The 17,490-nt window shown below is 45.7% G+C and overlaps 1 protein-coding gene across 1 annotated transcript in view; it reads right to left on the reverse strand.

Annotated features, from left to right (window-relative positions):
• LOC146813348 (uncharacterized) overlaps positions 1-10,627 on the reverse strand; it is a 54,128-nt gene extending 43,501 nt beyond the window's left edge. The window contains exon 1 of the mRNA XM_085620158.1: positions 10,264-10,627. Within this exon, the coding sequence (XP_085476284.1) occupies positions 10,264-10,461 (198 nt within the window). The 5' untranslated portion in view covers positions 10,462-10,627. The remainder of the gene's footprint in view (positions 1-10,263) is intronic.
• Positions 10,628-17,490: the final 6,863 nt, after the last annotated feature.

Consider the following 17,490-nt stretch of genomic DNA (forward strand, 5'->3'; position numbering starts at 1 on the left):
CAAGGCGGAAGCCCACCCGGTAACTGTGCCCCCAGTACATGCAGCAGATGTGCACGGTACAGCTCCACATGACTGGAGTAGCCCATGTATCCAGAATGGTCTGCCATTGTGTCAGTGGCTCTGCTTGAAGCAGCACTGGCTTGCCCTGAGGCAGTCCTGTGGATGAAATGGCACAGCTCGGTGCAATGAGCAGTGTCTGTGTGCAACGCGTGCAGGCCTTGGGTGGGGTGGGAGTACGTGTGAAGGCCATATCACGCACGCCAACTACAACCAAGGACTACTGCATGTGGGATGTGTACACGTTAGTCTCACGCTGGGCAGTGTGTAGTGTGGGTGTCGCAAGCAAATGCTATTGTACCTGTCAGGGGGTGCTAGGCACATGCAAGTTCCTGCTCAGAGTTGCAGATGTGCTACAGCCTGATAATACAGACAAAGGACCTTTCATTCCTACAGTAGCTCCACCAGCTGCATGCATACAGGAGACGTACAGAGGCTGGTCGTGGGTGTGGTGGGACGTCTGCAACCCTGGGAATCATGGATGATATGCCCAGCATGATGCGCATGAGTGGACTCACTGTGGGTCACGTTGCCACACAGCTGCTCCGCCCTTCCACCGGCACCCACGCTTGTGTGCGCCGCACAGTTGCATCACATGCACTCCTACGGGACACCATTCTAATGCCTGTCAGCACATGTCCAGCGCCATGCCAACAACATCGCGACGCTGGCCTTTGAAGGTGTGCGCCCACTTGGGTGTAGGCCAATGGTCCGGACAGGGCAGACACAGGTGTCCAGCCCATGGCTGGCTGGGATCACGCTGTGAATGAGGCCAGGCAACAGACTCATGTATCCTCAAGACTGATACACATCACACCTGGCATGCATGTGCCAAGACCCCGAGAGTCCTAACGCTCCTACATGTCCCCGTACCTGCGGGCCCCCCTAATTGTACATGCCACATTGCAACATTGTGTACTGTGGCCCTGGTGGCGACAACACCCCAATACAGAGACACACTTACCACACTTCCTGCACCGGTCCAGGTCAGGACCACGCCCTGCCCCCCTGCCAAACCAGCACATGCAGCCTGTGCATGCAGGGGGGCAAGTGTGGGGCTACATGTCCAGGGTCACTGCCAATGCTGAGGTGACATGGCAACGTCTGCAGAAGACAGAACACTATGATGTTGCAGGGCCCATGCACATCAACCTGACACAATGAACACACTGACACACTTGCTCAGATGGTGTGAATGGCTACGGGCACGTGCGCCCTGCCACATTCATTAGCAGGTACACATAGCGAATTACACCTGTGTTGGACGTGTGTGGGGTGTGTGCACATCAGCCGGCAAGGGCTGCATGGTGCAGTCAGAAACCGACAACAGTGTACATCGTAAAGGACACAAACATACAACCATTAAGGCCCCATGATTTGTGCTGCACAGAGTTAGTGGCCCGGATGCACATCGTTCTGCACGACGCCACCAGGGTCCAACCAGATAGTGCCCATGACTCATTGCGCACAGAGTTAGTAGCACCAGTGCAGTTAGGGGATGCTGCCTGTGATGAGGCGTGTCCAATGGTGTGGATTCCTCCACATCTCACCCAAAACACAGTTCCACATGTGTGACCTAATGGATTGCAGTGCAGGCCTGAGGTAGCGGTCAGCACGGGCCATTCACCGACTGTTGCTGGGATAGGTTGGATGGCCCCACCGGCCTGTGTAGTTTAGGTTCAGTGGCACCATGGGATGCTGACTTGCGATGAACAGGGTTGATGGCACCAGGTCAGTTGTTAATAGCGTTTGTTCACCTCCGTGACTGTGACCCGGCATTCGTCTGCACTGAGCCGCAACTTCCTCTTACTCCTCTCCGTGCGACCACTGGTGTGGACTCTGCCATTCGTGATTCGCGACTAGGTGCTGGATGTGGGACCTACTGGTCAGCAGGGTGATCCTGGTCCCTCATCCACGTGTCGCCGGCTGGCGTTGAACAGGGTTACTGGCACCACGTGTCACCGGCTGGCGTTGAACGGGGTTAGTGGCACCATGTGTCACTGGCTGGTGTTGAACAGGGTTAGTGGCACCATGTGTCGCTAGCTGACGTTGAACAGGGTTAGTGGCACCACGTGTCGCCGGCTGGTGTTGAACAGGGTTAGTGGCACCACGTGTCCCAAGATGCCCATATGGAACTATGCCTCACTGATTGAGAGGGGTCTGGTGCTGTGGCCGCTTCCCCGGCTTTGGGGTCACTGCCATTCAGACTCAGGGCACAGTTTCACATATGGGACCTACTGGGCTGAAGAGGACGCCGGTGTAGTATGTGAATGTAGTAGGAGTAATGTGGGCCAGCGTCAGGGGGCCAGCGATGGTCTACGGAGGCTGCAGAGGTCACAGAACTGGTGCTTGGAGCTTGTACCGGCATGTGGTGGACCCTCCTTGACAAACGCCGGTGTCGGCAGGGGAACAGTGTGGCCTGGCTGCACAGGGGCAGGTTCGGGGTCCTGCAGGCTGGGGTACAGCGGACGCACACGATCACAGGCAACTTCGCTCACAAGGACGGCGTCGGCCTCGTGGTACGGTGAGAGGCGCCACCCTGGCAGACAAATTGGGCTTTCCGGAAGTAGACCACACCCAGGACTATGTGCTTTTTATTCACACCCCTACGCTGTCCTGGCGTACGCTAGGCCATGCCACTCCGCTCACACCTACAGGGGGACGTAACAGGCAACATTTGTGCGAACTCCCCCACTGGCCAAGGTGACATGGTTGCTTCCACTGTCCATTACACTCCATACACCAGGGATGTATGTCGCCCTGGATATGGCGGTCTGTCCAGCACATCTCCGTCACTCTTGGCATTGTGTGCTTTCCCAGTCATGCTTCTCCTGCCTCCTTCACACATGCCTGGTTGCTACCTCTCCCCACATTGGGCTAGTGTGTGGCTGAGGTGCCATGCCGATGATGGCTCATGTTCACGGCTTGCCCAGGTTACCATTGTGAGTCGTTCTGCCGTGCCTGGTGGGTGGGCATGTTGTTTGGTATGTTGGTTTTGATTTTGTGACGTGTGCATTGCCAGAGTTGTGAGTTGCATGGTTGTGGAGTTGAGGTGTGTGGGGTGTTCATTTGGAACTTGCCAAGGGGCTGTGCATTTCCCTTGGTGCCATCGTGGGGACCCTGGTTGCTGATGGACTTTCGGAGGATGGAAGAATCGTGCACAGTGGCTGGGCATTTGGAGGCGAGATTGGTGGAGGTTCCACGGTGTTCGGTTGTTGCCTGCACATTGATGTGAGACGTGTGCTTTCTGTTGTGGTGATTGTGTGCTGTGTCGGCAGGGGGCACAGGTATGACATGTGTGCTGTGGATTGCCCCTGACACGTGCGTGCATCCAGCTATGGTGTACGGTCTTTGCTTGGTGTCCAGCAGATCCTGCGCATTGTGTTGTACGTATAGGGACTGGGGTAACAGGCTGATGGTGTTGGCCAGGTCAGGTGTGAGGGACTTGGATGTGGCTGGCTGTGTGATTCCTCCGACTGTGGCGGGTGTTGGTTGGGGTACCAGGGGCCAACAGGTGCAGCACAGCTAGCAGCTTTGTGTGGAGTGGGATGTTGGTTGTCCGCTGTGTTGGTGCCGTCGGCCTGTTGGACGTTGTTGGTCAGGATGCATAGGATGGTTCTCCTTTTGAGCCTGTAGTGGGCAATGACATTGTCAGGTGTTGGGTCTGTGTGGCTGGTGCGTTTCCTGGGGGTCCACTGTCTATGTCTGTGCTGCCTCTGTGGTGGTCCGGGGAGGGTTGCCATTGGGTGTTGGGGGCCTGGGGTGGTGGCGGTGGGTGTTGTGGCCCTCTTGGGTGTCCGGCCCGCATGACCAGTGGCTCCATGGCATCTGTTGCCCTTCCGATGTGGCTGTGGGCTGGTCTTCCTTTTGTGGTGCAGGCTGTGGTCCGACTTTGCACCAGTTCCAAGCAGATGTTATTTTCCTGCTGCTAACGCTCCTGATCGCCTGTTTTGTGTTCTTATCGCAGTTCTGACTGGTCGTTGTGAATGTTGTGGAGTGGTGTTGTCGCGGCTTTGGGAATGGGAACTTCTACTCTGCATCTCATTAGCGATAGTTGCCGGGGTCTTCTGTGGCGATGTTTTTTGCGACTGCTATCGTGGGTAAACTGGTGCTGTGGGCTGTTAACACCAGCTTGTGAATGGGACGATCGATTTATCGCACTTTTGGCTGCGATAAAGTGCCGTTAACTCGGTGATAGCTCCTTGTGAATATCCCCCTTAGCCTTCTACTTCTTATTTAGTCCATAAATTTCCAAACTGCCAAGAATTTCCTAATGGCCCCTACCCTTTTTACATAAATTTCCTCGAACATTTTAGTATGTTGCATTTTTCTATACCAATCTAGGTGGGTTGGGATTATCGGCATCGCTGTCTTCCAGTCCTGGAGAATCAAGGAACGAACCACCAAGGCAGAAATCACTAGAAATGCTTTCTCTGCTCTGGAGATTGGGGTATTCGATCTTTGCCTTACAAACCCAAACAATGCGATCTCAGGTTCTGGTTTTAATTTTCTCCGTAAACTTTCATTAAAAACAGAGAACACTTCTTCCCAAAACTGGGTTAAAGACGAACAAGTAAAGAAAATATGTAGCCAGCCCCCCAGCCCCCTTTTTTGACAATGAAAACACTTGTCCTCTACCTCTGGATACATCCTATGTAAGGCACTCAGTGTATAATACGACATCCAGTGGGATAAAAATGCCATTCTTTTAAAATTAGCAGCTCGTAATAATTTATTACCATGCAGCGAAATCTCCTGCCACTCTAATTCTGAAAAAATAAATTGAGTATCTTGGAAGATTTTATCTAGAAACCTCATTACTAGAGGGCTATCCCTTTGGTCACGCAATAATCTATACCAATTTCTGATATCCCTTAATTTAGCTCTAAATAGAGCTGGCAATATGGAGGCCGAAGGCAGCCATCAATGGAAAACAAAATTTCTTCACAAATTGAGCAATCTGGAGAAAGCCGAAAAAAAATACGAATTACAGCTGGTTCCACATCCAGCCTAAATCTGCCATTTTATAAATCTCCCCCAACCACAAAATTACCTAACTCCTTAAAGCCTTTACTTTCCCAAAATCTTATCTGATTATTTCTGGTATAAAGGCCCAGTGTTTTACACTCCATAAGTTTCAAAATCTCATACCCCCTTGTCTTCGCCTTAGTATGATAAAATGAAGGTATTTTTTTCCCCCGAACCCCTGCAGTGTCTTGTAACGAGTCTTTTTCGGAGGTTTGGCCATTTTAATAAAAACTGTAGTATACGATTCTGCTTCCTGCACCATCTTATCCATAAAAATCTATCCAGCGATTCCTTACCATCTAGCATTCTAACCATTAAATCCACCAGAGTTGCTTCATAGTAAGTTTGTATTTCTGGAAGTGCCGAGCCCCCTTGTCTGATATCGAGTTGAAGGACTGAAAATCTTACTCCTGATGCTTTTTTATTCCAAATAAATTGTCGAATCATAGCTTCCAAATGTTTGAAATATGCAATGTTAATTTTTATGGGAACATTCGAGAATAAAAATATTAATAATGGTAAGATGGACATTTTTATAAGCGCAACCCTGCCTATTATTGTGAGTGGAAGGAGAGTCCATCTAGTGATAAGTTACTAATCTTTGTGGCCAGTGCTAAATAATTCAGTTTAAAAAGTTCCTCATAAATATTTGTCACGTAAATCCCTATATAATGGATAAGCACTGAAGATTGGGCTTGCCGTTGCAGACACTCAGGCACAGTGTGACTACTTGTATTGAGTAATACAATTTCCGTTTTATTTTGGTTAATATTATACCCTCCAATAGCTTCGAACTGCTTAAATTCAGTCAAGGTTGTCCTAATATTCTGTTCCATCTGCAAATAGTTATAATTTTGGCATTCCTTTCAAGGGCGCTTGAATCTGCAAGTTAGCCCTACTTTTTGCAACAAGAGGTTCTATAAAAAATGTGAATATAGCGGGTGATAGAGGAAATCCCTGACGGGTTCCTCGCCTTATATCCACTCTTCCTGCTAACTGCGAATTTATAATACCTTGACCCTGAGCCCCTTGATATAGATTTGCCAACATTTGAGTTATTTGCACTGGGAATCCAACCTTTGTGAGAACTGAAAAAAGAGCTTCCCAATTAACAAAGTCGAATGCTTTTTCGGCATCGACCACCATTATAATGACAGTTAGTTTATTTGAATTTAAAAAATCAAGCTCTTGGACTAGTAACCCAATGTTGGATAACATATATCTGCCAGAGACAAACCCCATCTGATCTTTATGAATAATCTTCTGAGCTATTGGGGTAAAACGATTTGCCCAGATCTTCATTGAAATTTCAGCAAACTAATTGGTCTGTTCAAACTAATGTTTTTAGGGCACTTATCTTTTTTAACAAAACTTATTATCATTGACTTCTTAAAGATAGAGGGAACTTATCCTCCCACTCTTACAAAATGGAATAGCTCCAATAAGAAAGGTGTTAATTCCTCTGAAAATGCCTTATAAAACTCTGTGGGTAAGCCATCATTTCCTGAAGCCTTGCCACCCGGCAGTAAAGCAAAGGCACCCTTAATTTTGCTTGGGGTAATTGCCATGCATATTTCAAATCCCTGATCAATTGTCATAAGCGTAAGATTAATGTTTCCCAAATAATGGGTTATCTACTCGTTAGATACCATAAACTTAGTTGCATAGAGCTTGCGATAATGATTCAGAAATGTTTGTGCAATTTTTTCATTATCAATGATCAACGCCCCTGAATCTGGCTCTATCAGTTCGGAAATTATCATTGACTCCTGTTTTGCTGTACTTGACCAGGCAAGGAGTTTTCCTACTAGCTGACTCTCCTTTTATACGCATTGCTGGTATGTCCTAGAGCTGGCTATTTCCTCAAGAATAAAAAATTCCCTTAACTCCTGTTTTGTTCTGATTAGTTGTTGCTCCAATTCGAAATGCTCCCCCTTGCAAATATCCCTCTGCATTAAGGCCAGATCCACGGCTTCTTGTAGTTTAATTATTTGGTTCCTCTACATCTTGGATTGTAATGCCGAAAAGGCTATCATCTGGCCCCTTACTGTAGCATTAAATGCCCCCCATATTGAAAAAAGAGTCGCTGCACCCTTATTTCCCAGAAAGAATGTCTTAAGCCATTCCTTCATCTCTTCTACCCATTTAGGATTTGAAAGAAGGAGCCAATCTATTTCCCCCCTGGATTTCTCCTGCCTCTCCAACTCTATTCTTATCTCAATGATGAGCAAAGTGTGATCTGAAAAGAAGTTAGCTCTGAATTCAGCATTAACACAATTAACCTCTTCTGTTCTCAGGACGGCCCTCGGCCATCCGACGGCACGGTGGGCGTGTGTGGAGGACGGCCAGGGGCATCCGAAACACGCCAACTCACTAATTCTCCCACAAAGCGGGAGAATTCGCGCAGCGCCGAAGGGGTTAATATAACGAGGTTTAAAAAAGAAATCAATACGAAAAGCTGTCTTATACCGTTGGGAGTAACAAGTAAACTGAATATCGCCTGGATGTAACTCTCGCCATGGATCAATAAAAAGATAATCCTGTTTCATAGAGCATAATATCCCTTCTGTCCTTGGTTTTAGCTGTTTTTTCCCTTTATTGGAGTTATCCTTTTTCAGATATTGAATGAAATTAAAATCTCCTCCTAACACTATCGGGCCCTCTTTGCCTCTAACCTGCTCATTGATCTTTAGAAGAGCTGTTGGATCATCATTAATTTGTGCATAGTAGTTTACAAAATTAAACAGTGCCCCATTTACCCTGGCAGTGACCCAAAGCCACCTCCCTTGAAGGTCTCTCGTTACCTGATGTATCTCACTGTTAGTTCCTTGGTCAAAAAAATAGCTACCCCCCTAACTGCAAGCCCTGTTGAGGCAAAGAAGGCTCTAGAATAGTATTTAGGTATATAAAGTTTGGGCGCATTCGTTTTCAAATGAGTATCCTGAAGATACAAAATCTGAGGAGAAAAAGAAGTAAGCCATCTAATCAGCCCACCATATTTTTCTTATTAGATATCCCATTAACATTTATCAATATCATCCTTAGATTAGAATCCATATTACATCAACAAAAAAAAACGAAAGGCATACCGTTTGTGGCCCTACCCATTGCTCTAATATTTGAATTATTAATTAAGGTTACTTCTCTAATTCTGCTCTCTTTTTTTACCATTACCTCGCAACCGCCCCTTCCCCGTGCCCTACATCCCCCCATCCCTCACCTCTTTCCTGTGACCCTTAGTACTCCTGGCAGATGGGGAATAGCCCGCCTTACCCCCTGCCTGCCCTCTTTCTCAACCCCCTATATCAGGTACCATGTTGTTGCACCCTAGTGTGACCTACTACCTTAACCCGCCCTAAAAAAAAAAAGAAGAGAGATAAAGAAGAAGGAAAAAAAAGGACAAGAACATAAGAATCAGTGTCCATTGTGCCAGACAGTCCAATCTCTTTGCTTTTCCGTTGTAATTTTCTGTAATAGTTCCTGAGCTTCATCGAGACTTGTGAACATATGAAATTTGCCTTGGACCAAAACTCGTAATTTCGATTGTTCAGCATGGCGGCTTGAGCTCCCTGTGCTTTGAACAAGTAGAGAAGCTTAACAAACTCCTTCCGACGACGCGCTGCTGCTGCACTCATATCTGAAAAAATGCGACAACTAGGAACTTCCAGAGAGGAAAATTGCCTTTTCTGAATTGCTCTGGTCAAAATCTGCTCATTTAGTCGATAGTCCGCAAAGTTCACTAAGATTGTTCTAGGTAGTTTTGAATTGGGGAATGGCTGCGCTGGAACTCTGTGTGCCCGTGTGATCGTGAGGTCCCCTGAAAACTCAGGGAGGACATTCTCTTTGATAAAGGATTTGACCCACTGGAGTGTTTGTGACTTTTCACAACCTTCAGGGACCCCAACTAGCCACAGATTTGAACGTCGAGAACGGTTCTCCAATTCTTCTAGCTTGGTTTCCAGCAATTTTTTCTGTTTTTTATCTATTGAGATCTGCTGCTGCATTGAGGTCACCTGATCTTCCTGGAGAGAGATTCTTAATTCCGCCTCCTGAAGTCTTGCCGAGTAAGATGCAACTACTTCTTCAATTTTTGATAGGCGTGTATGAGGTGCTGCTATCTCAGTTGCTTGCGTGGATTTCAGCTCCCTTATCTTGTCAAAAATGAGATTCAGCATAGCTTTTATATCATACTGAAAGCTTGTCTTGGTCTCCAAAAGCAGAGCCCCAAACGAATCGTCTAATCCTAGCCGTGGTTGTTGACTTGATAATAAGTTTCTATCGGCCACAATAGTCGACGATGAAGATGAGGGGTTCGCCAATGGTCGAAAGAGTAAAGGGAGTTCCTGAGCAGCCAACGTGAGACATGGTTGAGGCTGTAGGTTATGTTCCGGCACTTGATCTAACAGAGGGAGTGGAGGCTGAGGAGGGAGTGGAGGCACCTTTGATTTCATGAATAACGAATATTCCTTAACTTTGTCCTGAGGTGTACTGGAAGAATGACCTCCTGATTCACTGTTTCATCTTGATTCACCACTGGTGAGTTATTAACCAGACTTTGTCCCAACGTTGCCGAGCCAGATGATACGCTGCCTTATTCTATTACCTCTGAACTTAAGTTTATTCCTCTCTGACTGCAACTTTCTGCCCTCTCATGACAAATGACCCCTTGATTCCCCACACCGCACTCCAAGACATCGTCTTCAGAACTAATGGGGCTAGTAATTGGGGCTGACTCCCAGGGAGCTTTCTGCGTGCGCTCAGCTCTTGCCACCGCAGACGCAATCTACAGCTGTGTTGTTCGAATTTTAGACTTGGGCGCCATATTTAAATCTGGTTGAGCCAGTACATTAGTAATTTTTACATGTTTTCCCATCCTGTGCACAATTTGTTTCCACAGATAAGCACAACACAGCAAAGCACAGCCTAATTCCAAAGGAAACGTTTTTCCCCCTTTTCCAGCTGTTTTGACCCTTTTCCTTCCTCTTTACTACCCTCCTCTTTCTTCAGCTCTTAAGCTATTTTTTTCTATAGTTGACCAAATAGCTTCTTCAGTGAAATTCGGTCATACTCCAAAAAAGAAAAAAGGGGAAAGTCCAAACCCCTCAAGTTTTTACCTATTCCTTCTCTGTTAAAATGCAGTTGTATCTTATTTCAGCCTTTTACTCCCAGCACTCTTACCGGCTGTTGCTGATGATGCCTCGCTCTCCTTTGAAGTATTGCGCCTTGCTTCGCTCTCAGCAGCGGATTCCTGGATGCAGCTCTGATCGCAGCTTGCTCCGCTTTCCAACTATTAAAGAGGCCCGCTTTGTGACCGGAATGTAACAAGCGCCAAGAACTGGAACCAAACCTTAGCGCACGCAGAGCAGTCGCAGCCATGGTGCGCTTTTCCACCACAAAACGAAGAGCAACAGCGGCAGTCAATCTCGCAAAGTCGCCTATAACCAAACCTAGCGCATGCAGAGCAGTCACAGCTGCGGTGTGCTTTTCCACCACAAAACAAAGAGCAGCAGCGACGGTCAGCCTCGCACAGTCGTGAGTAGCCTCGCACAGCAACAGATCCACAATCAACAGTCAACAGTCGGCGGATTCAGAACGTGGGGCGGGGCAGTGGTCACCTAAGTCTACGTGCAGGTGGGATTTACCATAGCCTCCTGCTTCAGTGCTTTTAATGGGAGAGCACCAGCATTTATCTTCACTGCTGCAGTGCTTTTAATGGGAGATTACCAGAACTTCTCAATAGTGCTTCAGTTCTTATAATGGGTCATTACCTGCACTTCTCAGCACTGCTTCAGAGTTTTTAATGAGAGACTACATGCACTTCTTAGTACAACTTAAGTGCATTTAATGTGAAAGTACGTGCACTTCTCAGCACTGCTTCAATGCTTGCAAAGGGACAATACCTGCACTTGTCAGCACTGCTTCAGTACTTTTAATGGGAGAGTACATACACTTGTCAGCACTGATTCAGTGCTTTTAATGGTAGAGTACCAGCACTGCTTCAGTGTTTTTAATGGGAGAGTATCAGCACTTTTCAGCACTACTTCAGTGCTTTTAATGGTAGAGCACCAGCGCTTCTCAGCATGTCTTCAGTGCTTTTAATGGGAGAGTAGCAGCACTTTTCATCACTGCTACAGTACTTTTAATTGGAACATTACCTGCACTTCTCAGCACAGCTTCAGTGCTTTTAATGGGTGAGTACCAGCACTTCTCAGCACCACTTCAGTGCTTTTAATGAGACAGTAAAAGCACTTCTCAGCACTGCTTCAGTGCTTTTAAAGGGAGAGCTCCAACATTTCTCTTCACTGCTTCAGTGCTTTTAATGGGAGAGCACCAGCACTTCTCAGCACTGCTGCAGCACAATTAATGAGAGAGTACCAGTACTTCTCAGCACCGCTTCAGTGCTATTAATGGGATAGTACTGGCACTTCTCAACACTGCTTCAGTGCTTGTAAGGGGACAATACCTGCACTTCTCAGCACTGCTTCGGTGCTTATAATTGGATAGTACCAGCACTTCTCAGCACTGCTTCAGTGCTTGTAATGGGAAAGTACCAGCACTTCTCAGCATTGCTTCAGTGCTTTGAAAGGGAGATTACTAGAACTTCTCATCAGTGCTTTTAATGAGAGAGTGGCAGCACTTCTCATCACCGCTTAAGTACTTTTAATGGCAGAGTACCAGCACTTCTGGGCACTGATTCAGTACTTTTAATGGGAGAGGACCAGCACTTCTCAGCACTGCTGCAGTACATTTAATGAGAGCGTACCAGCACTTCTCAGCACTGCTTCAGTGCTTGTAATGGGACAATATCAGCACTTTTGAGCATTGCTTCAGTGCTTATTATGGGAGAGTACCAGCACTTCTCAGCATTGCTTCAGTTCTTTAAATGGGAGATTACCAGAACTTCTCATCAGTGATTCAGTGCTTTTAATGAGAGAGTACCAGCACTGCTCAGCACCGCTTCAGTACTTTTAATGGGAGAGTAGCAGCACTTCTGGGCACTACTTCAGTGCTTTTAATAGGACATTATCTGCATTTCTTGGCACTGCTTCAGTGCTTTTAATGGAAGAGTACTTACCCTTCTCAACAGCAAATATGTACTCTGGGACAAGGAGTACTTGCACGTCTCTATGTCAATCTCAAGTACTGGGTATTAATGATTGTTTAGAGAGTTCTATGCTAAAAACACTTTATAAAGAGAATATTTTTATTATTGGGAAATGAGGGACTCTATCCACAGTAAAAGTGCTTTATTCTAGTTTTTTTACATACCCTGTATTTATGTTTATTTGAAAAGCAAAGAAGTTCCTTTTTCAAATCATTATCTGCCTCTCATTACCTGAAATCTGTCCCTGATGTGGTTGGAGAGACCGTGTACCCTTATTAGAGCCTAAATGTAGTAATTTAAATGTAGTTGATGAGGAGGCAGTGGAAGTCTTTCTGCAGATACTTAGAAGCTCCAAATGTTTCTCTACAGCTCCTTTAATTTGCTGCTGTTGACTGCAGTTCTTTTTTCATAGAAAACAAGCTGTTAAGGCTCTCTCCTCCCCTCTCCCTGGAGCTGGCGCAGTAGTTTGCTACCGACACACACACACACACCATAGTACCACAGTGCTAGTTTGTGTGTGTGATTCTAGCACAGGTTTTGTACTGGTAGGGCTCCCTTCCAGTACAAAATACTATGCCTAGATAACTTCCAAAACGTTTCCTACTTTGTATGTGTACTGTACAGTGCAGTACACAATCAAAGCCAGAAAATAAAGAGAAATGAAAACATTTCACCTTTTAATGCCTTCTTTCAAGTGGAGTTCATTTTTTATGCAAAACCTGTCTAGTATTATTAGTAGATAGGGTTCTGTGTCGGAGTGCATGGGTGGTACATGGAAAATCCATGTACCATCCATGTGATGCCCCTTGATGCTAACTAATGCAAAGTAGTGCTTTGTGCTGCTTTGCATTACTATTAGGCAACTTTCCAGCAAAAAACAAGCTTTGCATTGGATAATAAATAACAGAAAGTTATGGGTCCTTTCCAAACGCTGCCTCACATAAACGAAAACCTCTTTGTTCTCTTTTTACTCGGACCTTGATAAGTCCATTCTGTGTCTTGACGTATTCACCGCTACTTGTAACCGGCAGCTCAGCGGTTTTCGTTTATGTGAGGCAGCGTTTGGAAAGGACCCATAACTTTAAAGTAGATGACATTACTGCTAGTTGGGATGGCATCTCATCCGTTAATTGTTTGGAAATAACTAGTAAGGAGGTCAACTTTTCAAAAGCAGTGATACGAATATTTGGACATCACTTTATCAAATTCGAGCCTTGAAAAAGCCCAGCGAGGCGAAACGTGCATCTTTGAGAAGTGAAAATAAAGTTAACAGAAGGACCTGATTCAAGACTTTGTTCTAATTTTCAATCGAAAGGACACTTGATCAATGGCAAATTGAAACATACCTTGTGGCAGAAATTATATTTTATCTTGTGATTCTTCTTTTGGATAATAGATATAATGATCTGGTGTGCTCTGGTGTATTTTGGTTAAACATTGTTCTAGGTTCTTTAGTCCTAGTGTAAACATACCCTGGTGGGTGGGTAGTGTAACACCATAGGAGCACCCCAAAGAAACATTTTCGAATTGAATGATCCAGACAAATTACTGCAAATGGATGTGCAGATCACTAAGCAAACCTACAAAGTTTTGGAATGAATGTAGAGGGGCATGGTCTGACTCTGATTTCAGATTTTGATGACACACAGATCATTGTGTATCTGTGTGCAAAAGATAACAATAGTCAAACAAAAACACAAAGAGGATGGCCAGGGAAGATTTATAGACCTGCAGGTGTCAACTCCAGTTCATGTATGGAACACACAAAAAGAAACCCCTGCGTCTCGGAAGACGAAGAGAAAGAGAAATCTAGCAGAACAGATATGTTCATTTTTTAGGACAAAATCCCCACCCACCAGAGGTGGCATGCTTCATCTTTGAGAATCTGCTTGCACCGTAACAGCTGATCATTGTGCGGGTTACAAATCCCTCTCCGAGAAGTAGGAGCTTGTCAGATATTTTAGAAGAGTTAGCAGAAACCCTGCGGTGAGCTAAAGGGTGGTGAGGTAGGCATAGCTTATAAAAAACAGGGATAAAGTGATTACAACTGACTCTGCCAGATAGACCCTCATAGGAGGTGTGTTGGCATTCGTCAGGACCTCTAAGTATCGCTCCTGCTCAAACAAGCATGCTCATAAATGAAAAAATAAAGAAAATTCAAAACCAATCAGTGGTCCATAGTAAAACTCAAGGACGGATCCACTGTGGTTCAACCCACAATCGTTGGGTGTTGTGCCTCAACTCGAGGGACCGTGGGGTTCAGGTTGCTCTCTGTCCGTTCGAGAGGCCCCTTCCAAAACGTCCATTCATCACCAGGCACAACCCCGGACAAAAACATCCAAAGAACTCCTCCTTCTCAGAGAGAGAGTTGTAGCCCGCATTGTGATTAGCTGTCACGGTGCGAGATTTCCAATTATGAAGTATGCAACCTCTGGTGGGTGAGGACATTTTTACTAAAAAGGAACATCCCACTTCAGCTAGGTTTCTGGCTGCCTCTTCCCAGGCCCAGGTGTTTCTTTTTTGTGTGTTAGTCTATCTAATCTAAGCCTTTGCCTTGTCGCCATTGCTGGATGGATGACGAATAGTTATTTGAAAGAACTATTTCTCATCCATCCAGCAATCGCGACAGGGCAAAGGCTTGAATTAGATAGACTAACACACAAAAAGAAACACCTGGGTCTGGAAAGAGGCAGCCAGAAACCTAGCTGAAGTGGGAGGTCCCTTTTTTAGGAAACATTCCCTCACCCTCCAGAGGTTGCATACTTCATAGTTGGCTTGCTTAAATGTTTGAGGGAAATGATTTGGCTCCTTCCCCCTCCACTCAAAGGAAATTATGCAGTCTTTGATTATCTCTGGAACACACTATGCCAATTCTCTCTGTTTAGGCACTAAAAATTCTGCCGTGCGTGGGCTTCAAATTGTGCAGAATGCAGCAGCTCAACTTTCAGGCCATATTCCTAAATCTTTCTTGGCTTTACCCTACTTACATACACTTCACTGGCTCTCTCTTAATAAACGTATCTAGTTTAAAGCATTGCACACTGTGCAAAAGGCCTTGCATGGCCACGGGACTACTTATTTAAGCTGAGCGGTTTAACCACAGGTCCCCAATCGCGCCTCCGATCACGCAGTTTGAATCTTGCTGTGATACCACTAGTGAAACTGGCTATGCAAGAAGAGGGGTATTTCACTATCTTAGCGGAAGCGGTTTGGATTTAGAGCATTCGGTCTCTGTCCCTACAGTCTTTAGCTAAATTAAGTCTTTTGAGCCATGCTAATATTACCTGGCTGTTGGCTGGCTGCCCTCATTCTGAGCACTGTGATGAGGCCACAGCTGACAGGACCCAATGCGCATGTCTGGGATTACCTTTTCTTAGCCCTTAAATCACACAGCAAGGGTACTGCAGCTGTGACAAGTCCCAGCACCAAGGTAGTTTGGTGTCAAAGGGTGATGTGCACCAAAGCCCTACATGATACCGTCACGTCACTTGCTAGTGTAGTCAGTGGCGGCTGGTGCGGAGTGGTCATGGCAGAGGCGGGGGGATGAGAATATATAACACTTACCTCTACACGGCCACTGTCATCTCTCCACTGCTTCTCTTCCTGACTCCCGGAAGCAGGAAGCACACAGGCTCCCCTAAGCCAATCACGACGCTGGTGTCACCAGCATGACTACAGCGTTGTGATTGGTCTGAGTAGCCTGGTTTGCCACCCAGAGAGGGAGTGGGAGTCTGTGCATGTTCTCCACCCAGGCTGTTCAATTCAGCCAAATGGAGAACATGCTAAATGTGCCCGAGATGGCTAGCCGAACCGTCAAGCGCAACTAGGTGCATATATTTCCTCTCTCCCTGCTCTGACAGCCCAGTCCTGCCCTATCTAATATCGCGTGCACTGACAAATAAAATAATGGCATTGCTGTATTATCATTTTATTTTTCCTTTTTTACACTGCTAAAAACAGCAGGGAGGCGCTCCTGCACATAAGCGGAAGAGCGGCGCCTAAGTGTACCATTCGGCTTCCGAAGTCCCTTTTCAATGTTTATTTGAAGACACTCAGTGAATGCTAATGAGTGTGCGCTGGCCTCGCCGATCAGTAAGGGTGAGTCACAAAGCACTTAAAGTTTTAACCTAAAGGGATGCAGTCAGAACATATTTGTTCAATTATCTCCAGAAAATGCTGCAAATATAAATTGTGCCTTTTCTTAACATCAAATGTTGTGAAAAATGTTAGCAATGAAAAGTGAAATGCATTTTAGAGAGCCACACACTTTAACTTCTTTCATAATTTATTTTATAGGTGACTCTATTTCTCTTGGCACTTTGCTGCAGATTGTGTCTTTTTCTCACCATAGAACAGATCGCAGGCGCCACCTACTGGAAGGTCTGAACATAATTCTTTCAGGGAGGATTTCCTTCTCATATTCTATTACATATGTTCAGCAGATATTTTGTTGGAGTTTTAAGTTGCAGGATAACTTGAAAGGAAAGCTTGAGTAAGTTCATTATTTAATCTGTGTGCTTGCTCCACCGTGCACCACTAGTCATTGAAGTTGTTTATCCAAAATGGAGCTCATGTGGGGGGGGTACAAGCAAGCCATCTCGACTGAAGAGAGACAAAGAGGCAACATGGCACAGCAGTAGCGTGGAGGGTGACACAGGGACCACAAAGTGGAAGATATCCATCTTCTTTGGAGAGAACCCTGCCCATCCCCCTTGGGAGTGCAGTTCACAATGGATCTTCGTGCCCCACTGTTTAAGGGTATCACCAGCCGCCACTACGAGTTCTTAGGCCCCACCCTGTGGAAGGCTCTTCTCCTGAAGCTACGTGTCAGCTTCTCGTTTGTGAAGTTTAGAAATCTATTGAAAACCTGGCTTTTCTGGTTCTTCTGCTTGCCATCTGCTGCTTACTTAGCGCCGAGAAACCCCATTGGGGTAGCCATGGGCTCTTTAAATCAGAATAGAATAGAATAGAATGGAGTGGATTGGAGTAGAAATGTGCTATACACATTAGGAGAAGAGGTATCATGGTGCTTGCTTGAATAAACATTCTTGAAAAGCATTGATGGGGCAGGTTGTGCATTGCTGAAAACTAAGGAAGCTTTTGATTATTGATTTGATACCAGAGGCTTCAATACTGAAATAAAAATTAAAAATAATAAGAAAGAATTAAAAAATAACTAATTCAGTCGATTCTAATAGTGAGACTGTTCAAAGACTCTTGTGAATGGGTAGGGTGTGCGTGTTTGATTTATATATGTTGGGAACTAAGTCACTATTAACAAGAGTGATAGAGGACTCAGG

Source organism: Triturus cristatus, chromosome 7, assembly GCF_964204655.1.
Source record: "Triturus cristatus chromosome 7, aTriCri1.1, whole genome shotgun sequence".
Taxonomy (NCBI): Eukaryota; Metazoa; Chordata; class Amphibia; order Caudata; family Salamandridae; genus Triturus; species Triturus cristatus.